Source organism: Anomalospiza imberbis, chromosome 4, assembly GCF_031753505.1.
Source record: "Anomalospiza imberbis isolate Cuckoo-Finch-1a 21T00152 chromosome 4, ASM3175350v1, whole genome shotgun sequence".
In the NCBI taxonomy this organism is placed as follows: domain Eukaryota; kingdom Metazoa; phylum Chordata; class Aves; order Passeriformes; family Viduidae; genus Anomalospiza; species Anomalospiza imberbis.
In genome coordinates this window covers 51,227,268-51,252,575 of record NC_089684.1, presented here as the reverse complement: position 1 = coordinate 51,252,575, position 25,308 = coordinate 51,227,268, and the positions used below count along the sequence as shown (strand labels likewise).

At 43.2% G+C, this 25,308-nt stretch overlaps 1 protein-coding gene and 1 long non-coding RNA gene across 6 annotated transcripts in view; both read left to right on the top strand.

Moving 5' to 3' along the window:
• Positions 1-25,308, top strand: part of MXD4 (MAX dimerization protein 4) — a 44,461-nt gene that overhangs the window by 16,290 nt on the left and 2,863 nt on the right. For all 5 annotated transcript variants that reach the window (XM_068188487.1, XM_068188486.1, XM_068188483.1 and 2 more), the window contains 2 exons: positions 21,128-21,242; positions 24,274-24,433. In XM_068188487.1, the coding sequence (XP_068044588.1) occupies positions 21,128-21,242; positions 24,274-24,433 (275 nt within the window). The remainder of the gene's footprint in view (positions 1-21,127; positions 21,243-24,273; positions 24,434-25,308) is intronic.
• Positions 2-20,534, top strand: LOC137472945 (uncharacterized). The gene is made up of 2 exons (XR_010998520.1): positions 2-2,942; positions 3,027-20,534. It is a non-coding gene; the product is annotated as an uncharacterized lncRNA (long non-coding RNA).

Below are 25,308 nucleotides of genomic sequence, written 5' to 3'. Positions count from 1 at the left end.
AGCAAATTAAAAGATATATGGCTGACCTTTGAATTACTGTGTTTATTGAAGAACATTTTGTTGAAATTATTTTGATTCTGCACTGAATAATTTATTAAGTTGGTTTTGGTTTTTTTATCAACTAAAATCTAGTAGTTATGGTATTATTTGGCTTTTTTCCCCCTTATTGTTTGGTATGCTCTTTTTATCCCTAATAGTTAGCTTTGGACTGATTAATGCTGTAACTGGTTAACCGAATTGTTACTAACAAAGAATCTGATTGCAGCAACTGTTTGCTAGAGGTGTTAAATGCTGTACGTACAAAGTATTTTTGTGTTTAAGGTGAATGGTTTTCAGGAACAATGTGTCACACGGGGTTATTTTATGTTTCTTTTCAAGTATGCCCAAAGTGCAGTTAATTTTCATCTTGCGTGTAAGTACTACAGATCCGTTTTTCCCCTGGGTCCGTTTCCTTGCTGGTGCGTGTCCTGTCCGGAGGGCTGAGCGGGAGCCGGGAGCAGGAGCGGGCAGCTCCCGAGCCGCAGCCCGCTCCGGCCGCTCCAGCGCCGGGAAAAGCCGGGCTTCGGCAGGGCAGAGCTCAGAGCCTGCAGCCGCGCGTGGTGCAGCGCTCTGCTTTGCCCGCTCCGGAGGCAGTGTTCAGCGTGTGCTGTACCGTGTCACGGTGTGCGTGCGGCTGGGCCCCCGGGCTGCAGGAGGGCTCCGGGAGCGCTGCTCCGAGGGAGCACGGGGACGCGACGGGGCGTCTCGGCTCTGCCTCTCGCTTCCCGCTGTGGCACCCTCGCTGCCGGCCGCTGCCTCTCACTCACCGTTCAGGCAGCAGGATAAACTCCCCTTCGGGCGGTTTTTGTTCTTTTTTTGTGTAGCTTGTGGTCTTTCGGGTTTCATACATCCAGAGAAAGCGAGGGGTGTGTGTGTGGATATGATTTAAACCTGTTTGCGCGCTTCTAAATACGTGAAACGTGGTTGATGGCACAACGAGATTGAACTCGTGGGGGTTTTTTGTGTGTTGTTCTGTGGCTGCAGTTATGTAGCAGCTAGACCATCACTTCCCTTGCATGCTTACACGCTTTCCTGTAGTTTAATTGTAATATGAGTAAACTATAGCTCTGCCTAATAGCCACGTGGTCATCCTAGAGATGAGAGGAACTGGAGAAGGCTCAGGCTCACAAACACAGGCCTGGGCTGTAGAATGCAGTGCATTGGCACAGTGACATCGACAGGCCAGAAGTGCTGCTGACAGTCTTCAGGGAAATAACTGCATGTAGAATTCTGTCCTTCAGTCACACTTCTTTAAAAGAAAAACAAAAAAAAAAAATTGGCCCCAACTATGATTCTTTCTCATTCTGTTCAATTTCTTCCTTTCCTCCTCCTTCATCATTAAGAATTTACTTTCATCTGCATATTCCTTTTCTTTTTCCTTCAGTTATTTTCTTCTTCCTTGTGCTCTGCGTTAACATGTTTAAGCAGCACAGTAAATGAGGCACAGCAGCATTTGCAGCAGATGCAGGGCCAGAAGGAGAATCTATTCATTGTTCAATCGCTGATCTCACTTTCAGTTCTGTGCCGTATCTTTGTAGTAGATGGACCATATAGTACTTGCCTTGCTACCTTTTCTTTCTTTGCCATCTCAAGGTCAAAGTAGGTAAACTGCACAGTATGTCTTGTGATTATACAACTAATGTTTCTAACTGCTGCTGCTTGCTGTGCCTCCTGCAGTTAAACTATACTTGAAGCCAGATTTTTATTATTCCTGGTGAGAACCTGCAAATTAGTGCAAGATCTTTGTATGTGCAAATGGGTGTTCACAAAAGCAGATGAGGTGTGTACAGTTCTAGCTGCCTGATGTATTGGTGTGAAGGACTCCTGCAATTTCTATTTTCTTCTTTGTAACAGCCCCCTCCTCCAGCACTGTGGGTGTATGAGCAGATAATACCGATCATAGTGTTTTTCACTTGTGTTTAACTAAAATTACATTAAGATCTCTGAAGTGTCTTGCACGGTTTAATGGAAGATTCACAGCCGTGCTGTGTCCCTGTAGCAGCTGGTCTCTGCAGCAGAGCCTGTCTTCCCCCTCCGGTGCAGCCCTGCCCTGCCCTGCCAGCTGGGAAGCACTGGATGTTGATTTTGGAGGTGTCTCCTTTGCAGGACCAGCGCCTTTGACTCAGCACTGCCATGATGCTGCTCTGGCAAGGCACACCCGGTTATCTCACAGGAGCCTGTCGAGGAGGAGGAGAGGAATGGCTGCGGTGTCCTCCTCCGTGCCCAGTCCCTCACGTGGTGTCTGAGGGCTGCACTGCGTGCTGGAGGGCAGGGAAATGGCTTCCTCATTTACACAGCCCTTGTGTCCTGCGGGAGGGTGGCCAGAGATGCCAGTAACTGGAAAGCCATGGTAGCCATGCACTGTACATGGCGCTGTTTTGGGTTCTGCACTGCTGTTGCACATCAGAGGTCTTATCTCTGGTTTCAGTGTTGGTGGGAAGGGCAGTGGCTGACGTCTGTGTGTGCTGGCTTGGCCATTTGGCACTACCACTTTATTTTGTGTTTTGTACTGCCGGGTCTCTTTCCTGTGTGCTCTTGAGGGGGTGCTCAGAGGAAGACGAAAGCAGAAATGTAATTCCAAGAAAAAAAATCTCATTAGATGGTAGAATTCAGATTGCATTTATGGTAAAGTGTTTCTCAGTGATTCATACATGAAATTCCTTTTTCTCTGCTTTAAGTCTTCCTAGAATACTCTGCTCAGAACTTTAGTGTGGGTTCGTTACAGAGAAGCTCTCTAAGGACTCATCCCTCTAATGGCAGTCTCGTTTTGGTCCTGTGCATTTAAGGTGTGCATCTTGGAGCCATGAAACAGGAAAACCCCTAAATAAAAAGCAGGAAGGCAGGAAATCTTCTATCCCAGGGACAGCTGAGGTCCTAGAAGATATTTTAATAATTACAGACTGGTTAGTCACAGTGCCACTTGGATGTAACTAGTTCCTAATGACAAACGTGTATATTCATGTAGGATTTTTTTTTGTTGTTTCCAGCCAGACCATTAGGTCTGTAGGCTTTCACAGAACAATAAAAATAATAAGTAAATTAGTAATCATGACTTTTTGCAAGGAAATTTTTAATTGACCTGACAGCTGCATATAGGAATTCAGCTTTCATAGTGTAAAAGAACACCCAAGAATTCATGAGAGACATAAGCTTCTTTAAAAGACACAGCATAATCTCATTTATTTGCATCAGTTTATACTAGTTCTACATTAGAAGGTAAAAGCCAAGGTGTATCCCCTGGAAGACTGTGCTGAGATCTGCAGACTGCTCTGTGAAGGCAGGGAGAACCTGCCCTTGGCTGTTCACCTGTGGTCTTCACCCCCAGCTTGTGCAGGGCTGTGCAGGCACCTCCTGCCAAAGCACACGGAGCCCTGATAGAGGATACTGGGATCAACCCATCAGGACTTCTTTGGTGTCATTCAGTCCTGCCTGGCCATGAGGAGCTCTGCTGCAGGAGGGGTTCAAGGTCTTGCCCTTTCCCTGGCAAAGTCTTTGAAAACAGCTTGTGAAACTTGATTATTTTAAAGAACAGCTTTTAAGAATTAGTGAGGAAATGAATAAGTGTACCTCAGAATTAGCAAGCCACGTGCTGCTGTCCCCAGGCTGGCACCATATGAGCTGAAGAAGTGCTGTGTGACCGAGGGACCCTTGATCTAGGTCCCAGGTCCCCAGGCTTAGATTTGACAAAAGCTGGTGAGCTGAGACAGATGGAGGTAAAAACCAGGCATTGCTGTTCAAGCTGAGCCTGATGCAGAGTTGGCCTGGATCAATTGAGTGAGACAGCCCTGAACTTTTAGAAGTGCAAGAACAGAATGGGTAATACGTGAGACACAGTGATTTTCAAAACCTTAAAGATGGATAAAACCCCAAACCTTTCTTTCTTCCCAAAGGAGCTTAATGCTTGTGTTGTGTAGAGTGCTGACTGGGGGAGACTGAAAGTATTCCCTTGTGCACAGAAGGTAATACTGATGCAAGTTTTGTGCAGTCCTTAAAGTTAAAATCTTGCCAGAACAAAATTTCTGTATTGCATCATCATGTGCATGAATGGGTGTCTCTACAGAAACACAGGCTTTGATGAGCAATATATATTTTCATGGGAGCATTATTATGTACAACATTAGCTGATACAAAAAACACAGCAGGTGCCTCTGAAGTTAAGTCCTGATAGGTGGTTTTCTCATGGAGGAATTGCACGTTGAAGAGCACAGTTACATTCATTGGTACATCAGTTTCACCCACCAGAGTTGCTTGGTGTTTGAAGTTTATATAAACTGAGAGAATGCCTAGGTGGACGTCCTGAAATCTTCTCTGTGGCTCTTCATGTTAATAAACTGCAGGGTTAATGAAAAGCATGTAATTGCCAGTTGGTGATACACTTGGAAGTGTTGAAACAGAACTGAAAGGTCATTGAAATAATAGCATACCAAAACAATGCTTAATATTTATTTTTATTATGGACTGCCTTTTCAGAATCCCAAATTACCGTTGTGGTTAGCAGTGTTATGCAGCACAAGGCTGTAACTGCATTGATCCATGGCACTGAGTGGCTGTGGTGCCACCGCTAACTGAGGAAACCCCTGAACTGGTGCTGGAGGTAAAGTCCTTCCAGGGAAGGATCACCCAGTGTCTCACTGCTGTGCTTCCCTCAGGAATTTAACCCAGGCCTGGCTGCACACTGGTGCTCCTGGGTCCCGCTTCCTGCCAGCACAGCAGGAGGGGAGAAGCTTCCTCCTTTGGCCAGGTCACCTTCCTGAGCCAGCTCACTGTCACAGGCACACCCTGGTGTGTCACGGGGAGAGGGTGGGATGGCTTCTTTGAGTGACAGTGTTCATTTACAGTGTTTATTTACAGTACAGAGGAGTTCCAGTTCACTTCTCTGTCAGTTTAATGTTTTTCCTAAGCATCCAGTTTTGGCTGCTGTTTCCTGGAAAGTGCTGTGCTGGATGGGTCTTACTGACCTGGGAAAGATCTCATTGTTATAATGGGTCTATAAAAATTGCTTCCATTTCTAAGATCTGTCCAGATTATACATAAACCATGCAGATAATGTGCCTGTTGGGTTAGTGGTGGGAACCACGTCATCTTGCTAGCAGAATCTAACTTCTGTGCTTGGTCTTTCTTTTGGTTTTCTTGTCAAGAAAATAACTTATTTTACACCATCTGGTTGGTATGAAGTGGTTTATTACAATCCCAGTGAATTACAATAAACATACCTTTGCACTCCTTAAGCAAGGTAATGTCTTAGGAGTGTGATTTGACTTTTCTGAGCTGAAAGCCACCATGGTTTGGGCGTCTGCTCCCCCTCCCCAGCTATGACTGCTTCTCTGAGGCTTCCAGCTGTAGTGAGCAGGTGACTGGTGTCACCTCAGCCAGTGCAAGTCTGAATGTCAGCTCAAAGCCCCTCTCAGCAGGTGTTAAAAAATCTCTGTAATATTTTTTTTTTGCACAACTTGTTTAGCAAAATCTATAAAGAACTGGACCTGCAGAACTGAGATTTAATCCTGTGCTTTTGCTGAAGCGACCCATGTTTCTGAGTCTGACAGATCTGTGCAATTAAAGAGATTGGAAGATTTAAAATGTTGTACTGAAATGCTGTTCTTTCCTCACTGTTGCCCCATCTCTGGGCAGTCAGCAGGTGTCTGGACCTGTGACTTGTCCTGCAGTACCTGCTGCAATAGCTGCTGTGGATATTTATGCACTGAACTGTTGTCTTTTCAATGCACAGAGCAGCTCACCTGATGATGCACTCCCAACAAATGTGTCCTCCTACCTACACTGCTGGTTTGGAAAGGAGGAGTGTATTAAGCAGATGAAACTTGAAAATTAATCTGCTCAGGAAGTTATATTACAGGTATCAGAGATGTGCACATACTCATGCTTTGGACAAAGCTGCTATTTTGCAATGAAAGATGGGACTAAAATACAGTTTGGACTCAAGTATTATGTCCTTTTTCCTGCTGAAGTCAGCTTTGGACTGTGGAGTGTGAGTGGAGTCCTGGGTCTGGGCTCCAGAAAGCTCTGTGCTTCCTGGCCAGCCAAGCAGCCAGCAGGGAGCAGATGGGTGAGAAACCGAGTGCATGCATTTTTTTTTCCACCTGAATTTGTTCATCCCTCTCTTCAAACATAAGTCCATTGTGTGTCAGCCTCTAATGGACTGTGTAGAAGGTGGTTTATGTTTTCAGCATCTGCCAATTGACCCGGCTAGTTCTCATCCAGCATGGGAGAGAGAGTGGGCTGGACTTGTATAGAGATGGGTGGGCCAGACTTTCTGGTACTTTCAGGACAGTTAGGTGCTGATTCCCTGCATATAGGGCAAGAGAGGCCTGATGGTGACTGCTCTCCTGAGTGGAGGAGAAAAAAAAGTTGAATTAGGTATTTTGAAAAAGAGGGTTTTTTTAAGCTTGCTTAGCTACATCTGGACTAGTGAGCTGGAATTTGATTTTTGTTTTTTTAAAGGTATTTAGGCAGCTAATGGACTTTAAGAAGCTGGCCTCTGAAATGAGTCTTACATAATGCAATGGGAATCCTTGGCTGAATCCCAGCCAGTCAGGTCTGTGGAAGCCCACAGACCAATATACAGAAGTGGTACCTGCTGTGGTTTGAAGAAGTAGCAAATGTGCCTGAAAGTCAGCAGTGCAGCTCCAGCTCTTTAAGGCAAGGTTGGCTCTGCACTCGGGATTCACACCAGATCTGCAGGAGGCTGTCTTACTTTCTCCCAAGTATGTCACAAGCATTCATGTCCCAGTGTCCCTGCTTGGAGCAGACAAAAAGGAATCAACCTCAGCTGGAGGAGGTGGCTGTGTTCTGTGAATTGCTTGTCCTGTCCCTTCCTCTCCCTGCCTCCATGCTGTATTGGCATCTGTAGCTCTATTTTTAGCACTCCTTTCCCTGGAATGACTACCCCACTTGGGTATTGGATATACCATGGCCTGGTCCCAAATTTAAAATGTCTCTTTCTGAATGGAACGGTGTGTACTTCCCTGGTGTAGCTCATGCTCTTTTTCCCTCGTGGTCTCTGTCAGCAGACGCTTGTGCTTAGATTTACTGCACAGAATTCCTTTGCAGGTCAAGTAGTTTTTAATCTGTGGTTTTTTCCCCTTGGTACACTGGCAGACTGTGGGCCCAACTCTGCCTCGTGCCCAGGGAATTCCAGTAGGAGCTGTGCCTGCCTGCAGGCTGAACCCTGCATCGCATCCAGGCAGCTGCAGAGGATGCAGAAAAGGTTCAGAAACTGTGTAGAAAGGTCAGAAACTGTGCTGAGCATGAGCATTTAAACAGCAGATCAGAAATGTGAAAAAGCAGAATGCTGTTCCTTCACAGAAGTTTAATTTGGGCCCTTTTTGGAAAACCAAAACCAACCCCCCCCCCCATCCCCTTCCTTGTGCATGGGATCCAGTTTAAAATGGACTCCTCTTGTCCTAAAGAACTGTGCAATCCACAAAAATGGATAAGATATTCCTTCTACCCAACCCCCCCTATGTTTGGAAGGAGGGAGTTGTTTTGGGACTTCATAGAGTGCTGTCTTTTGAGATGGAAATACATAGGCTGAGCTAGTACACATCCTTCTAGGCTAGAGCTGAGTGACGGGACTTGTCAAAGGATGTCAATTGACTAATATGATTGTTTGAAGCTAGTTTATGTTACACAAGTTTTTTTTTTCTACACAAATTAGTGTGACTAATTTTGTAGTGCGTGGAGATGGCACAGCCGACACAGAAGAGGTGTGGGCTTGGATGTATGTACATGAGGTCATGTTGCAATGCTTCTAACTTGAAAAACCAACAACTCTGGTTACAGGCTACATGCCCTACATGAAGAAAGCCTTTATTAGGTTCTACCTTATTGCAACAAAGCAGATTTGTGTAATAGTCAAAGACTATATCTGAAGGTGGTAAAATGCCTGTAAAAGGCTGGAGAAGTAGTGGTGAGTCCTCTTCTCCCAGCTGCCACCTTGGGATTGATGCCTAACAGATTTATCTGCTTTTCTTTCCTTGATGGTTCAATTTGGGTAACTAAATGAAGATACAAGGTGCTAAATAAGGGGCCTGCCTGGCATGTAATTGCTGCCAGGACTCAGCAGCTCCTATTGAAGTTAGGAATACCATCAGTGTTTGCAAATACCAGCTGCACAGACACTCTGTGTCTTACATAGCACATTAGCTGTATTTACAAAACATAAAGGTAGCAAACCCTGTAATTCCCCAAGAAAGCTGACTTAATCCCGATTGGTAAGTGCTGTTGTGTTGACTGCTGCAATGAACAACATGGGTGGAGCAAATAATTTCTGCTAGGGAAATTTGGGAGCTTGTTGTGTATGTTTGCTAGAAGCAGTTATTGGGTGTAGGTGCTAAGAGGTGTTTTAAATAGACTGTTGGGTGTCTTGGTTCCCACTGCCTGACTTTACATACTCACATGGCAAGTGAGTCCAAACTTCTGGTGCTTCCTTCCATTGCCAGACAATCTCAGGACACTGCACTTAAGAAGTCTGAGCTGAGTTTTGCAGGGAAATAAGAAGGAGGGAGAGGAGGAGAGTTTTGAAAGATGGTCCATACCTTACCATCCCCAGATGGATTATTTTCAGATTCTGCTCAACTATACCTCATCTGGCTCAGAGACAACTAGTTTTTACTGTTCAATGGAAAGGGAAATAGGTTGGAAATTAAACAAGGCAGTATCGGTGTTGTGGTAAGCTATATCTAAACTTGGAGGCAGGACTGTCAGATATCTTAGTCTCCACTGTCCCACTATGCCAGATTTTTTTCTTTTTTTGTTTTGAGGGGGGCATAAATAAATGTTACTCAGCTTTTAATTCACCTGAAAGTAAAAGTACCCATTGCAGCCTTGGAAGTGACCATATTTAATTAAAATGCACAGTCAGTGCATTTAATCCTTCCCCTAAATTTGTTTATTCATACACCTCACTGTCTTCCATTCACCTCTAATTACAAGGTTTAAATGAGGGAGTTGGAGACATACAGCAAGACATTTGGGGACATGTATTCTTAATTACTTCAGTGTGATTTCTTTTCTTCTCTCCTTTGTTGTTCTCACTTGGGGTCTGAACCAGCCTTCAGCTGGCTGGAACAGGCACCCTGCTGTTGTCCCAGGGTACCTCAGCTGTCTCACTGGACCATATCTCAAGTATCTGCGCTTGTTGGTCAAAGCAACACCCACAACTTCCTTCCCCAGTGAAGTCAATTCATTTGTGCCTGCTCAAGCTGCCATCATTAGCTGCTCCCTCTAAGATGGCCACGAGGCTTTGGTAGGTGCATGTGCCAAGGAAGTAGTAGCAGAAACAAAAATGAAAGTAACACATAGCACTAAATATCTCTTTCTGATAGTTTCCTGATCAGAGTTTAAAACTTCCTACCACTGTGAAGGAGCAAGTAATTGTTTAGGTGTTGAAATGGAGACAGAGTTGCCTTAACTCTGATGAGGTTTTAAAACTGTGGTGTAAATTGCTGTTGTTTCTTTTGGTGCCTTGTGCACGCGGGAGTGTGGAGTCCCTACAGCATTTGTCAGGCTACTTAAACTCAATACTTGGTATTTGGATATTGAGGTACAGTAGACAATAAAACCACAGTCACAGGTATCCAGTATTGCAGATATTACTGCTTCACACTCATTTAAGTTGATGCAGGAAAAGGCTGCTTAATTCCGGCTTTCTGCTATCCCTAGGCCTTGTGCTCAGTGTGTGAAAGCAATGCATGTTTTTAATTTAGCTACAATAATTCAACTTGACTTGCCTCTCCTTTAATTTGGCATGATATGGTGGTATAAAAAAAAAATCTTGAACACATTTCTCCTCTCATTTGACATATGTACAAAATAACTAGGTCTATAGGGAGGTTTAAAATTAGGCAGAAAAAGCTCACTAGGCCCAGTAGTGTGCTCTCTTGGCTTAGTGCTGTGCTGCGGCCCAACTTCTCTAGGCTTATTTAAGCATTGTAGTCTCCCCCACACTTTTTTTTTTTTTTAAGATCCTTCCTGTTGGCAGCTGTCCTGAGACACGATGTTCTTGCTTAGCATTTTGATGTGGGGAAACAGTCTGATAATTAAAGCCGGTTTCAAGCCATGAGCTGATTTGTAAGCAGTGACTTGCTCTGGGGTGTTGTCAGTCGATAAACGTGAGCTGCACCTTGGTCCTGAAGCCCTGTGAGAGGGACATGCAGCTCCCAGGAGCCACTTCTGGGGGAGACAGACTGCATCCTCTCCAGCCACCTGGTGGTGAATGGTTAATTTGTGAAAAATTATCAGTGTCATCCTGTTCCCCTCTGTGTGTAAACCCAGTGCAAACCTGTTGTCGTTACGCACTTTTTCCTTGTTTAAATGAGTGTAATTCTCTTTAACCCACTCTCTGCAGTCCTTGACAAATTCCTTACAGAGTACTGTGAAAGGTGGCGAAAGCCAACACACCTGTTGCAGGTCTGCAGACTCACACTATGGCTTTGGATGTGCTGTGCAAATTTGCTTTGTGGTGCTCCACTGCCAGCGAGGGCCAAAGTTTTACTGCTGCATGTCCTAACCCCCGCTGGGGTTTCCATGGGCAGCGTGTGAGTACGTGTGTGCCTCCATGTCACGTCAAGTGGGAATTACAACTGCTTGATCCTCTAATGGCATGATCTCGTGGCAGCACTTTCCTTATCTAATTGGGTCTGACACTTTTCTGAGGTAGCAGACAAACTTGAGTCTCCCTGCAGTGTAATCTAAGAAACTTGAGTGCCAGTAAGACAGATGGGTTTGAGAGGTCTAATTTAGGAGGACTACTAAATTGCAGCGTGTGCATTTTAATGTGCAAAACTAATGGGTGGTTGGCTGAACGAAGTATTAAATACGTTTATTAAAAGCATGGCTGACTAGTTTTTTGTGGACTCTGTTTTCAGTATGTATGATGGTATTTCCATCATTCATGTATTTGTCTACAAGGCACTGTTGTTCATCTGCCTGGATTAGGTAGGTACTGTGTGATGCTGAGCTCGTGGTACCAGCTGACACCTCCCTCACTATTGCCTAAGAGTGTTTGAGAGGTAAATGTTAAAGACAATCAGTAGATAACAGGGCTAAAAATAGAAGACACCTGAAAAAGAAATTCCTTTTCTATAGCTCTAAGAATTGTTCCTATTTGTCTGAGATTGACTTTGAAGGTTTAAAATACAGAAAACTGTTCTTTATAGATGAGCACAACCTAAAGGCTGAAATGCTAAAATATAGGTTGGAATCTCCTTTTTTCCCCCTCTTTGCAGAAGAAAAGAAATCCATACAAGGGCAAAAACATACTGCAGTGGGTTTCAGCTGTTTGCATAATGTTTGATTTCTGTTGCCTCAGATTCTTGCAAGGTCAGAGATTTATTGCCTACGGTCAAAGGATGTAGAACCTCATACATGTAAATTTATGATGGATACCATCCAGGAAAGACAAATGATATCCAGCTGCCATTACTTTTGCTTGTGATGCTTTCGAGAATCCCTGTATAGCTTGTAAATTCCTGTTGACATTTCACATGAAGTACATCTCAGATTTCTGTGTGTTGCTGTTAGTTATTGCCGAGACCCAAGATCAGTGAAGGGCTTTTAAACCTTTCATGGCTGCTCTTCAAATAAGAGCAGCTTAAGACAGTGGGATGGCTGAAGCATGGGGAGAGCTGTGAGGAGAAGCCTGCCTGCAGGGAGGAGTCTAGAAAAAACAAGGAGAGGAGATGAGAGTGGTCAGATGATGGTCCTGCAGCTCTTAGTGCTGCAGAGGCTCAGGCTATGGTTCCCCAGTGGGTAAAACCGATACCAGCCAGAGCTGCTGGTGTTCCATCTGCACTAGAGTCCTTGCTGAGATGGTCCTGCCTTGCCCAAGTGCTCCTCTGAGTGCCTCCTGCGCTGCTGGCTGGGTCTGCGGGCGGTGTAGGTACGTGGGTGAGTGTGCACCGTCGTGTGACGCTTCTCTGTCACACCTCGCACGCTTCTGACAGCTCGTGCTCACTTTGCAGGCAGGAGAGCTCGAGTGGGAGAAGGTTGAGGAGCAGTACAGCAACAGGCACTAACTGTGCCACAGGGCTTTTGTTTCTTCTGGTGGCCAAAGTCAGATGTCACTCTGGGACGCTCATCAGTCTGTCTGCTTCTGCTGCTGGGTACGTTCCTGAAGGGACAGCACGTGGGCAGTCTGGCAAGCCACCAGCTGCTGAGGCTCTGGTCAGGTCTCTTGTGCTGGTGTTGTCCACGTTGCTTTGCAGGGTCATTCCAGCCCAAAGCAAGCCTTGGATGCTGCTGTCATTTGCCCATCTTAGCTGATGTCCCAGGCTTATGGCAGCACATGGGTAACCACAGCGCACCTTCTGGTGGGAACCAGAGCATAAAGTGCATCAAAGTCTCCTCGTGGGAATTTTGAGAGATGAAGAAATGTTGATGTAGCCCACTGCTTGTAACTTAGGACAGACAACTGTCACTACATTCAGCAAGGAGCTACTGGAGGGACGGGTTATGGCAGGAGAGACTAAGGAGGCAACATGGGCAGCAAGGTCTGCCAGGTGTTCCTTCTTTTAGGAGTCAGCAGCTTCCCTCTCACAGACCAGCTACAGTCACCTGTTCCCAGTTTGCATTCCAGCTAGCTTTCTGTGCACTGCTGCCAAGAGGCTTAACTGGCCAAAAAACATTTGTGGCACTGCAGATGCTTCCGTTAACTTATGTGTACTGAAAGATGTAGGAGTAAGTTCTGGTTCCATGTGTATGTTCTAAAATGTGAACAAGTGACATCTTTTGGAAGGTGAAAAGGTAAAGGTCAAGTGTGGAGTCTGGACTCAGCTAGTGGGCTGAAGTGGCACTAAGGAAAAATGAATAAAATGCACTGTAACTGCTGTAGTGTGCTTTTAGATACAGTGTAAAAGCACCAAAATATTTTTCAGAGTGATAAAATGCACAAAACATGGAAATCATAGGCTGTGTTAACAGGCAGCAGAGGTTTTCTTCTGTTTCCTTAGCATTAGGAACAGCACCAGACATTGTTGAGCAGTATTCATGTGAAAACTTGCAGGTAAGTCCAGAGCAGCACTGACTCTCTGAAAGCTTGTGATGGTAGGAGGCACTTGCAGCAGTTCTTGTCCCATGTTTGGACACTTCCAAGGTAGCTGCTTTCAATTCAGCAGAGCAGATGCACACAAGTATTCAGCATGCTGGAAATGCATATTGAGGATGAAACTCTCAGTTAATACTACAGTAAATAAAGCGGGTGGTTGCACTGATTGTAGGGCTGTTGCATTTAATTCACTAACAATCACTGCAATTAGGCACTTGCCGCTCTTCCTCCCTGTTAGTTTTCATGTGGACTCTATTGCAGAGGCCCTGTGAGGTGTTAGACAGACAAAAAAATGCCTGGGATGAATCTTCACCAGTGGGCAAATTCAGGCATTTGTTTCTAACATGAAAAAAAACCCCAGCTTCTGGTGTTTGGTTTATCTTTCTTTGGACAATAAAAAGCCAGGAGGTTTGCTGTAAGAGCAAGACTGCATTTTCTGGGTTTGGCTCCAAGGCACTCAGCTGTAAGCAAGCTTTTCACACATCTCGGAGCAATCTGCACACTGGGTGCCTTGCTATGGTACAGTGCTTTAATACTAAGAGGTTTTCTTTCCTTTTCACTAAAGCATATTTGTTGTGTAGTTGAAATAGATTGTGCAGCTCAAGTGTGAGCTAGAGCATCCTTCAGAAAAAAAAAAGAAGTATTTGAGGTATCTTTTGTAGAGGAGAAAGTATTAAAAGTGTTTCTGAGTGAAATAAACCTGAAAGAAACAGGATTTTTTATTGCAGTGGAGGGTCATTATCTTCCATTATGTTTAATATTTTGCTGGAGATATGCTAAGTACTGTCTGAATCATTAATAAATAGGTTTCTTTAGAACCATTTATCTGATTGAATTTCTGTGATTTCTTAAGTTGGAAGCTTTTAAATAATCTCTTTAAATGCCTTTGTAAACAAATATGTTTTAATTAGTACAGAGTAATTTTTGGTAGCTTACAAAAAGTCTCGTAGAGCTGTAAATATGTAATTCCTGACACTTTAATAAAAGTGCTAGCTTAAAGAGGAGCGAGGCAAGTATGCTTGAGTACCAGCTTCTGCTAAGGAGAGTTGGGTATATAATTACGTGATTACCAACATTGCACATGTAGCTTTGATAACCAAAATAGGCAGAATAATATGAACATATTAAATTTTCAGTACCATTAAAACAATTTGCAGCAAAATTCTGTCACCACTTTAGAGTGTGACTGTGCACAGAATAAAAAGAGCTGCATCCCTTAAAAGATGTTGCCTGGTTGTGTCAAGCTCCAGTAAGAAGGGATTGAAGCTGGTATCAGAAGGCAAGCAGATTTTCTTGCCCTCCTTTTCCCTTGGTGGCAGGTGAACCCTGAAGTCACACTGGGGAAGTTTTTGCTGCTTATACTTCTGCATTTTTCAAAAACTTTGAAATAATGACAAAGTTTATGAGTAACGATGCTGTCAGTGTTCATCCTGACCCAGTGCATCTCACAAAGTATCCTGAGCTTCTCTTTGCTGATTCTGTGTAAAACTCAAGTGTTCCCTGTACGCAGGTATTTGCATTTCATAAATAAGTCTGTGAAGAGTCTTCCTGTAAAAACACGACTGTCTTACAATTGCAGTTAGCTCACTTCTGTATTTTATGCTGAATTTCATGTCTGGCAGGGAGGTAAGATCACCTTGCTTTAAGGAGGAAACGCAACCATTAGTTCACTGCTGGTGTCTCTGACCCAAAGTTGTAGGCTTGGGCCAGACTATTTTGGTTCATAGTGTATCTGGATAACATTTGACTCCAGAAGTGAATTTTTGGTGCAGAGATTCTTCTCTGACTTTACCCTATGCATGTTATTAAGCCAGATTACACAGTCCTTATGCAACAATGAAAAATTTAGTAACTGCTCTATATTTAAACCTTTGTGTATTAACTTCATAGCACAGCACCAGGATAGGTTTGAATGTGGAAAAAAAAGTGAAATGTTAGAGAAGGAATCTGAAATGCTTAGGTAACTATGTCCAGTTTGTAATAATATGTCTTCTAGAGTAATTTCAAATATGTTTCTATTCTTTGCAGTCGGGGTTTAGTTTTATTAGGTTTGTACTGAATTTGCCTTGTGATAAGGTGTGATGCTGTCTGGTTTTTGGACCAAAATGGTTAATGTACAGAAATGAGGAATTTTTAATTTTTACATTATTTCATATCTACTGGTTATTCTCACAGTAGTGAGAATAGTATGGCTTGTAGTGATTGCATTGCTTGAGTTTGATCTACAGTGTCCTTTTCTTTTCAGAAGAGCACCAAACAAATATATCTAGCAGTTGATTCGAGGATATGTCAACCTGCTGTACACAGAGCTAGTTTAGTGGAGTAAAACTGGGACATCTGAAACACAGACACATGTTCAGTCACACAAGTGTTTTTAGCACTAAGGTACCCTACAGAAAGCACAGTTAGGGCCTGCTTGTGAGGCCAGCATTGTTTCATGCCTGCTTCAGTGGTGCACTGTGGTGAGAGGTACAATGGGCTGTGCATGTGGAAGCAACAACATCATGTCTAACCTTGCCAACTGCTGCAGCCAGCATGAAGGGAAAATCAGGCCATGCAGTGTGGGAATACAGACATTTAGTGGCTTTTTGGCCATTTCCTAACCTTCCAGATCCTTCCTCCATCAGCTGGAGATGCTGTATGTCTAAGATGCCAGTGCGGCCAGGACAGCTCCATTGCCAGGCTGGGCAATCTGCTAATAGCAGGGAACAGGTGTGGACCAGACAGAACTGTTCTGGGATTCCCACAGGATGACAGACTGCTGATAGAGTTGGTCCTTCCTTTCTACAGCCAGCTCTGGGTCAGCAGAGGATGGGTACATGTGAGAGTCATTCTTGTGCTCCATGGGGGCAGTGGAGTGAGACCTGGAGGATGTGCAAGGTGAACACTTGTCATGAATTTGACTTCTCTCTAGTGAGATTTATGCTCTTGCTCACAATGGTTCAGAAACAGATGAGCATGGCCCTTCTGACACTTCCAGCAAGTGACCTCTGGCAGTCAGGAACATGATGCCAGCAGTGGGAACTGTTTGTCTTTGGATGCAGCTTCCAAGAAATGCCCACCCCGTGCTACCTACTATAAACACGTGGAGGGCTGTTGGAAGCTTGTCTGCAGGGAGTGCCCAGCTGGGGTGGCAGGATGGACAGGCACACATTTCACAGCAACTCACTACTGTCACCCTGTATCCTGAGTGTCTGCGGCCATTTAATGTCACCAGGGCCTGGCTGAGGCATGCCATGGTGAGGACTGAGCAGCTGATTTGGGATATGCACCTCGTCTTTGCAGCTGGCTTTGTGCAGCTCAGTGGCCTCTAAATAAAGCCTGTAGATTTATACTTGAATGGTTTAGGAAACACACCTTTGCTGCTGTCAAAAAACTGTGCGAGTGCTGCTTGAACAGCTATCTGCTGTGTGTCTGGCTGCAGGCCATTTCTCTCTGCTGTGCTGGACCTGACAGAGCCCTGGAGAGCCCCTGTGGAAAGGCTGCAGTGGATCAGGTCACTCCACAAACCTACCAGCAGTCTGTCAGTCTGAGTGGCACGGGTTTAAGCCACACAGCTGTGGATGTTTTGCTGGTACATGAATGGGAGCAATCTTGTGAGTCAAACGCTGAAGGGTTACAGGCAATCTTGGATTTACATGTTCATAGACATGGATGTGTGTCTGTGAATGTTTATGGCTCTGTCTGGGTAAATCTTTAAGAACCTCCAAGGACTGCCTTTCTGGGCAACCTATTATGGTTGTTCACCACTGCCCCAATAAAAAATTTGTTTCCCAGTGTCCACCCTGAACCTCTGAATTCACAGCCATTGCCTTTTGTTGTATTATTTAGCCCTACAGAGAAGTATTTTGTTCTCATTGCAACCGCTTGTCAAGTAGTTGTAGGAATTTCTTGGAGTTGTTGCAGTTTCCTTGGAATGAAGATTATCCAGGGTGAACAATGGACTTTCTTGTTTCTTTTTTTTTTTTTTTCCCTGCATCTTAGTATTCCATTTCTTGGTGTGCTGCTTGGATTTCCATCTGGGATTTCATATATGCAGCAAAGCTTATTGACTATTATTTAATAGACTCATTTAACACAATTATGAAATTGATTAGGGTCAAAGATTTTAATATACCTTTGTATGGCAACCCTTTCTTTGAGAAGTGGTGAACCTGCCTTTTCATAGCCAAACGCTTGAGCAGACTGGAGTCTCCAAGGACTAGAGTCAGTGAGTGGTCTTCCTGTGATGGTCTTCTGCTGGATGTCCTTGTTCTATTAGAAAATTCTTAACACCCCCTTTTTGCTGCTTTGTCCCTCCATGTTGTGGGGCTTCAGGGCTCATTCTGCCGTGGGCTCTGAAACCCCTGCCTCTACTGCCCATCATGGCTTACGTGGATTCAAAACCAGTTTAAGGCAGTTCCTGCTGGTAGCCTTTGGGTCAGTTGTCAGCAGGTGGCTTTGTCCTTTATGCGAATGTGAGGAACCACCAGACAGCTGCTAGACAAGGCCCCTGCCCTGGAATGCTGACCAGTCTGGGCTTATCAAGCACTAGAAGAGCTGTAAAGCAGACTCAGAGGACCCTGCTGTGGGCTTGCTTATGGAGAAACACTGGAGTCTTGAACATCTGAAACCCCTTTATCATCTGGCACAAAGGACAATGTGATAAATCAGACTGGACACCCACGCACCTCTCCATAAGTGGGGCTACACCCAAAACAGAGAGCTGCAGGCTTGATTTGGATTTTGGATGGCATTTTTTAGATCCCTGCCTTCCCAGATGAAATCAGTATCAGTGATGAGGGGGATATTTCTGTGCATCCACCTGAGGTGAGGAAATTGTCCTTTTCTGTCAGCTCTGGTGTCCAGGCCTTATACCACACTGGGGTTGGGAGCTGGAGCAGAGCATAATTACCCAACTTCACCCATGTTTCATGCACAGAGACTGTTACCCCATTGCTCTGACACCAGGCTGCTTTTATTTTTTTCCTTTCTTTTTGTTATTTTTTTAGGTGGAATTTAAGGCGTGAGCTGCAAAACACAAAGCAGCTCTGGCTGTGATTACCTCTATGAGTGCCTTTCCCTCCTCCTGTGGTCACAGGCAGCTGAGGAAAAGCAAAAGCTGTCAGGTCCCTGCAGAAAAAGAGAGAAATTAGTGCTGGCAGAGTCTGTACGAGACAACTTATCTGCTGTGAAGCTTCAGTCCCTTGTTCCTGCTGGTGTGATCTGTTAACGTAACATGCCTGAAATGTTTTCTTACATTCTTACAGTTTTTTCTAAGACATGCAAGATGAAAAATGTGGGGATATTTACTCCAGTACTAGAGGAATTGTGGTGGGCTGGTTTTCTTTTTGTGCATTTACAATCTATGCCTTTGGTTATAATATACAAATTAGTCACATAAACATGTCTGCATTTATGTGAAGATCTATGTAAAGGTTCTGCTTTAAAATCTGTAATGGATTCATAGGTGATGAGTAATTACATGAAAGAAAAAGTCCTTTTAAGAAAATAAAAGTGACATTACAGGAGGTCTTTCAGCAAGTGTGTTTAGTACATTTACTGCTATCAGTATCAGCTGGTAGTACTGAAAAAGCCTTAAAGCAGTTTTGTTAATATTTAGCTCTTTTAATTCTTCTCACTAGTCATTTAAAAATACTCTTCTTAGATTCAGTCCCATGTTCTTCATGGCACTTCTGTAAAGTCCTGCTCTATTGGGCTGGCAGGTAACATAAAAGAGTTTGTGCTTTAAAAAGGCACACAGCCATGCCCCTGAACCTTGGTGATATTTCTGTGAACTCCCCAGTTGATGGCAAGGAAGTGCACTAAAGCCTTCCTTTCTTCTCCCTCTGGTAAGCAGACTTCCCTCAAATAGTAAGAGGCAGATAAGTTTAGTATGTAGTCTGGTTTCATTAATGTTTTCCAGAATTAATACTAAGTAAATCTCTGATCAACAGTTCTCTATATTCCTTGTCAGACTTCTAATTGCTCCAAGTATTGCTCATTCCATTTCTAGGTGTTTACCTCTCTATTTACTATCTGGTACCATTCTTCTCTTCTTCCTTCCCTTCATCTTCCCCACTTTCTTGTCATCAGTCTAAGTACAGTTGCATCCAGGTTGGGCTGAGTGACACAGACTCGCGTGTGTATGTTCAGAGGTCATTTAGAAAACAAAATTATTATTTGAATTTAGTCCTTGACACAAGATTTTGTATTTAAAATGCAGCTACCCCAGGTAGTTGTTAGAGATTACAGACACAGAAATGAAATTTGCCTCATTAAGATTTTCTGTATAAATACCAGTATTCCCTAATTGGGGTATTTCACTATTTCAAAGATTGATTTTCCAGTTTAAGGTAGCAGCCTCAGGGGATCCAATGGGCAATTTTTGTGAATTCTTCAGTCAGTTTTTGTTGGTGTTGTTTAAATAAAAGCACTTAGGTACTTAAGTTTAGAGCCTTGTATTTAAAAACAAACCCCACACCTAAACAAAAAGTCTGTTTTCTCTTGTGAATCACATTTTTACTAAAAGTCCTTTTTCCTTAAGTGGCTTGAAGAAAAAAATTTAAATTTTATGGAAATGCTTTGTGGTTTCTTAGCTAGTACACTGCTGATTTATAGGCAGACAGGACTAAATGTGTATGTAGTCATTACTGTTCTGTATTAGTTCTGTTTTGCTTTGGGTTTTTTCACTATTAATTCTCAGGTTGTTTTCACATTACACTAATCATTCCAATTACAAATGTTTAATTTGTCATTTGCTGCACATTAAATCCTCTTCAGCTGCATTTCAAACACTGATGCTGGACTGTGGTTCTGAACTCATCGTTCAAGAGAAAGTTCGTTCCCGACCAGAAGTGTTGAATTCCCTGCAGTGTTTGTTTCCTTCATGCAGCATTGAGCAAATCTGAAAAAGATGATTATTCACCTCACACTTGGGATCTGCTTCCGTTCCTCTTATGGCTGTGAGGGCAGTGTCGGCTCCAGGTCATGGCTTTGCTCAGCCTGTAACAGGCTGGCAGAAAGGAGCATAGTAGTTATTCATGGAAGCACTTCCACATCCATTTCTATCTCATTGCAGAACCGTGTGGATTCCTGTTCCAGGGCTGTGAATTAAAACCAGGAGAGATTTTCTTTAGGATGTAACTGCAGAAATACACTCCCATGCAGTTCTCTGGTTGGCCACTGCCTTGTTTTGGATAGGTCAAGCAACTCTTTCATGCACTGTTGTATTGCCAGCTGCTTTCTAGTTTGGAAAACATTTGTAGAAATAGTACTTTGTCCATCCTCTTTTTACTGATAGATATGGCAGTAGTACAGGAGAGATTGCTGAGAGCAGCAGTAGTGATACTTGCAAGGGTGTAAGAGAGAAAGCAGGACCTTGTTGTTGAGGAATATGGCTGGAAGGGTTTCTTCTTGTGCGTTTACGATAAACACAGTGCAGTGTGAGGAAGAATGTGTCCTCCTGGGGGGACTGTGGGTCAGTAGAAGGGAGGAGAAGGGGCATCAGGACCTCCTTGTTAAAGTACATTGATAAACCATGGCTGGAAACAGCTCTGAGCTGTGAAGAGCTGCATGGATGCCCTTGGCTCGCATAGCTGGAGTGTGTCCCATTGCAGCAGGCAGGGATAGGAATGGGGAGAAGAGGATCAGGGTCTGCAGCTGCCCACGACTCTGTCTGTGCCTGCAGAAATCACTGCACTGGGAAAAATCCCACGTTTTTTTCCTTACCCAGCCACAGGTTGATTGTGCAGCCTTGCCTGGATGTCTCAGATCTCTGAGCATACTCCCCTTTGGTTAAGATGGGACTGACCAGGCTGAGCAAACTGCTCTGAAATACAGGTATGAGCCTCCTGTCTGAGTGTGCCAAGCAGCGTTACTGCATTTCAAGTGACCTTTCAGTCTGAAACTTTGCCAAAGGGAGGGGAAAGGAAGCCACGGTTGACTCGAGTTCTGCACAGAGATCCTGCAAACAGATGGTGTTTGCATATAGGAGATTGTGCTCGGGTGCAGCTCCACTACAACGCTCTTCGTTTTTAATGATTGCAGGCGGGCTAAACTCCGGCTATATTTGGAACAGCTAAAACAGCTTGTGCCTCTCGGGCCGGACAGCACCAGACACACCACTCTAAGTCTGTTGAAAAGAGCTAAGATGCATATCAAGGTAAAAACATTCATCCATGTTTTTATTTCTTTTAAGGGAGACTCTTCCAGAATGTGTATCCATAGAGAGGAAACAAATTTTCACACAAAATCCATATCCATATGTCCAATCTTCTGGATTTATTGGCCTTTATTACTTGCAGGGATTTCAGTCACAATGTCAAAGTTTAGTGTTTTGCAATTTAGCATCTCACATATATAAAACAGTGGTTTTGTGAATTCTGCTTAGTTACTAACTAGTGTATTTCATGATTTACACTATAATTAAAAAAATCTATCAAAGCTGTTCTTTGATTAATATATTTATTTTTTAAGAACTGAGCAAAGTAGCATTGTACTGCATTTACTAAAATGTAAAAACCCAGGTCCATTAATGATGAAAAATATAATAGAATCAAAAAGATCATATCTATTAGTGAGCCCTACCCCATCAACTTTTTGTTGACCAGATTCTCGTTTAAATGAAACAAAAAATTAAATGCAATCTCCTGTTAGTTGCTGCTCCCCTTGCTACAAGTTTAAAACAAAAAAAACCCAGCCTCAAATCTCATATAGGATCCAGCAGCAGTGCAGGTTCTACAATTGCACAGGTAATTGAAAGGAAATTATTCCTCAGGCCTTCTCTCTCCAAAGACACCTTCACTCCCATTTTCACTGTCATTATTTTCAGGGAACAGGGTTATATGCAGAAATAAGACAAAAGAGGTATTCAAATGTAAAAGTTAAAGCACAGGTTTCTGCTGTTGTGTCCAGGACTGTAATTACTCATCTGGCATTTTTTCAGTGTTACAGAGAAACAGGTCAAGAAGCGTGTCAGGCAAAATTGAACGCTGCCAGTAATCTTGGAATATTTTGGAGAACAGCCTGCTGATGCACAGCTTTAAGATTCAGTGCTGTTAAAGAAGTGGGTGTGATTCATATGAAGAAATAAAGATTAATTTAAGCAAAACCATTCTTGTGAACAAGTTTACAGAGCTACTTTTTCAGCACTTCTAAGCACATTTACTCCAGCTGGGCAACCCCTGTTTTTACCATTTGAGATTTTGGCCTCTTGTTTATAATTCAGGCTAACATGCATGAAAGGCACTGCATGTGGTTTTTGTCTTGGGCTGCCCCCCTATGATGGGCTTATGCATACAAATTGAAAAAGTGTTTTTACAAGTGGCGAGTGTGCGAGATTAGCCCTCTAGTTACCATTTCAGCTGCTGATAAAAAAAGCTGGGAACAGATTCTTTCCAGATCTGTCTTGCACAGCACCAAGTACTCGTCTTCTTAAAACCAAGACTGAAGTTTAACTTTCTTTTTAAGATTTTAACTGAACCTGCCCTAACTGGGTTAGCATTTAATTGCTCCCCTTTGTCAGGTCAGCTCCCTCCCCTGCCCTGCCAGAGCTAGCCCGTGCCCAGCTGGCATTTTGAACACAGTCATTAGTTCTCAACTTTTCACACACTCACGCCCCCCATATATTGAGATCTGCTCTGAAAGACTGGACGGTTTTGAGTCTCCTGGATATGAATCACTGAGTTCTTTCCTAAAATAGTTGTTAGAGTTCGGGATTGCAGCCAGGAAAATACAGGAAAAGGAAATCTGATCAATTGGGCACATTTGGTTTGTTGTGTACATGGATGTACCAACCCCTTTCCCTATTATAACATTGTGTATCCACCTATGATGATTATCTACAGAGTGTATTGCCTGGGAGGGGGCTTAAAATGTGGTGGGAGAAGGTAGAGTTCATTGAGCCAGAAACTGCCCCATTCACAGGTGTCAATTATTTTTTTTTCCAAACACTTTTATTTCAGGCTTGCATGGGAACAGCAAAGTCTCTGAAAGGGTTTTGCTTGTGTTTTGCTGTGCACTGTCCCAGCCTGCTGTCCTCAGAAAACCAAGCTTAGCTTCATTCAGACAGCAGGGAGGAAACTTCAGCAGCTGTATTCACTCCCTGCACATCTCCTAAATCTCAGGGATCATGTAAACACAGCTCACAGACAAATCTGCTCACTCTTATGAGTGCTTTTACTCCTACAACCTGTAATTTACTGCATCAGATAGATAATTTTTTAATAATAAAAGGTGTTTTGATTTGTGTATCCTTCATGCTTTTAATCTCATCATGCTCTTACAAATTTTTCCCTAATTATGCAGTCAATTTTTTCAAATGGCTAGCAGTGATTTGGAGAAGGGCTCAGTTCAAATACAAAAAGGTACTTTTATTTCTGTTACTGCATTTAGACTAACAGTGCAGCACATTTCACCGAGTGTGAAGTATTCTTTTTATTTGCAAAATTAAAACCTGCTTTTATTCTGTCAGAGGAGAGATTTTAGGTAGATATGTGAAGGATCCTTTCACAGGCTGTTTGCTGAGAAATTCTGAATTAATACCACCGACTTTGTAGGTGATGTCACAGAATTATCATACTTGCTCTGCAGAAGTTCAAGGACAAAAAAAGCAAGAATAAAGAGAGTTGTTAGTAAATTCCTCCTTCTGTATATAATTAATGCTGCTTATTGCTAATGAAGCTTTTTAAATGCTAAAATTTTCCATGGCCTGCGGTAGGAGGGAGAACATTCAGAGGCTCACGATGGTTCCTTTATGGGGATAGGTGTGGTAAGAGACTCATCTAAAGATGCATTATGTTCTCACTGAAACATGAGCTGTGCTCAAGTTATCAAAGATGACGCTGGTTTTGCCTGATAAAATGATTTAAATATTCCCCACAACCAAGGCAACAATAATTTGATCTTAGCCAAGGAACGTCTGCTAGTGGCAAGAGAGTCTCTGAGGGTTTTTTTTCAATTATTTTTTTTTCCCCTGTAACCATATATCTTACTGTGAAACAAATTCAGCCGCTAAAATTGTACTGACCTCTACAGAATGCTAACTAAAAAATTGCAATTTAAAATTTATCTTTATATTAATTAATTAAAATACTGAAATTCTTTTCAACTTACTGTTTACGAGAAGACCTTAAGTTACTTATGCTTTGACATGGGTACAAAGTGTCAGCTTACTGTGTTTCTCTCCCTTTAAGAAATTGGAAGAACAGGACCGAAAAGCTCTAAATATTAAAGAACAATTACAGCGGGAGCACCGCTACCTCAAGCGCAGATTGGAGCAGCTATCCGTGCAGGGCATGGAGCGAATCCGCACTGACAGCATGGGATCAACAATATCCACTGACTCTGAACAAGGTAACTGAGCCCGGGCTTCCCGAAGGGGCCTGCCAGAGCAGGAGGGAAAGGGAAGTAGGGGAACAAGGAAATGCCGTTTAGAACTAAAATCAAGCTTTCAACAAAACCCAGACAAAATTATAACATAATGCGATTTGAAGAGTGAAAAAACAAGGCATCTTTTTCACATTCTTTGAAAAATTGTCTTTTTCCTAATCACTTTTGAAGCTCTTAATATTGTGTGTATTTTTAAAGCTTTTTATCCTGCATGTTTTTGCCAGTTTTTTTAACAATTGCCATTTAATGTTTTGAATTTTTAGTGTAATTATTGGTAAGGCTGGCATAATATTTTCTTGTGGAAAAAAAATCTTATTTAGCTTAATTCACTTGTGTGAATAAATTATTTCCACATCATTTACTGTGAAATTTTAAAACATTTTCTGTGCAACGATCACCAAGGGTTCTCTGCACTTGGTTCTCATTTAAGACAGCTTGTCAAGCTGGCTGTTGCCATTTCTTAGTTTCCCATTTGGAAGTTTTTGTGGGTGGAACAGTCGCCCAGGCTGGCTGTTTCAGGGCCCAGGGGGGTTGAGTGGTTGGTCTTGGGGCAGTTGCCTGGTCACACCATGGGTTGCCAACATCTGCATGGCTGGAATTACCACGGACGGTGCTGCAGTATGGCAGCCTCTGAGGGCCAGCTTTTTTCTAAATCAGTGTCTATGTGCAGGTTGGAACAGTTCTGGGAAAGCATTTGGTATTGATGTCATGCAGTATATTTATGTGGCTGAGGACAGAAGGGATTTTAATTCTAAGGTGGACAAGATGATCCTTTCCTCAGGAACTACTGTGCCAGTTCTTTTGTTTTTTTTTTTTTTAATTATTGCAACTGGAGTGTG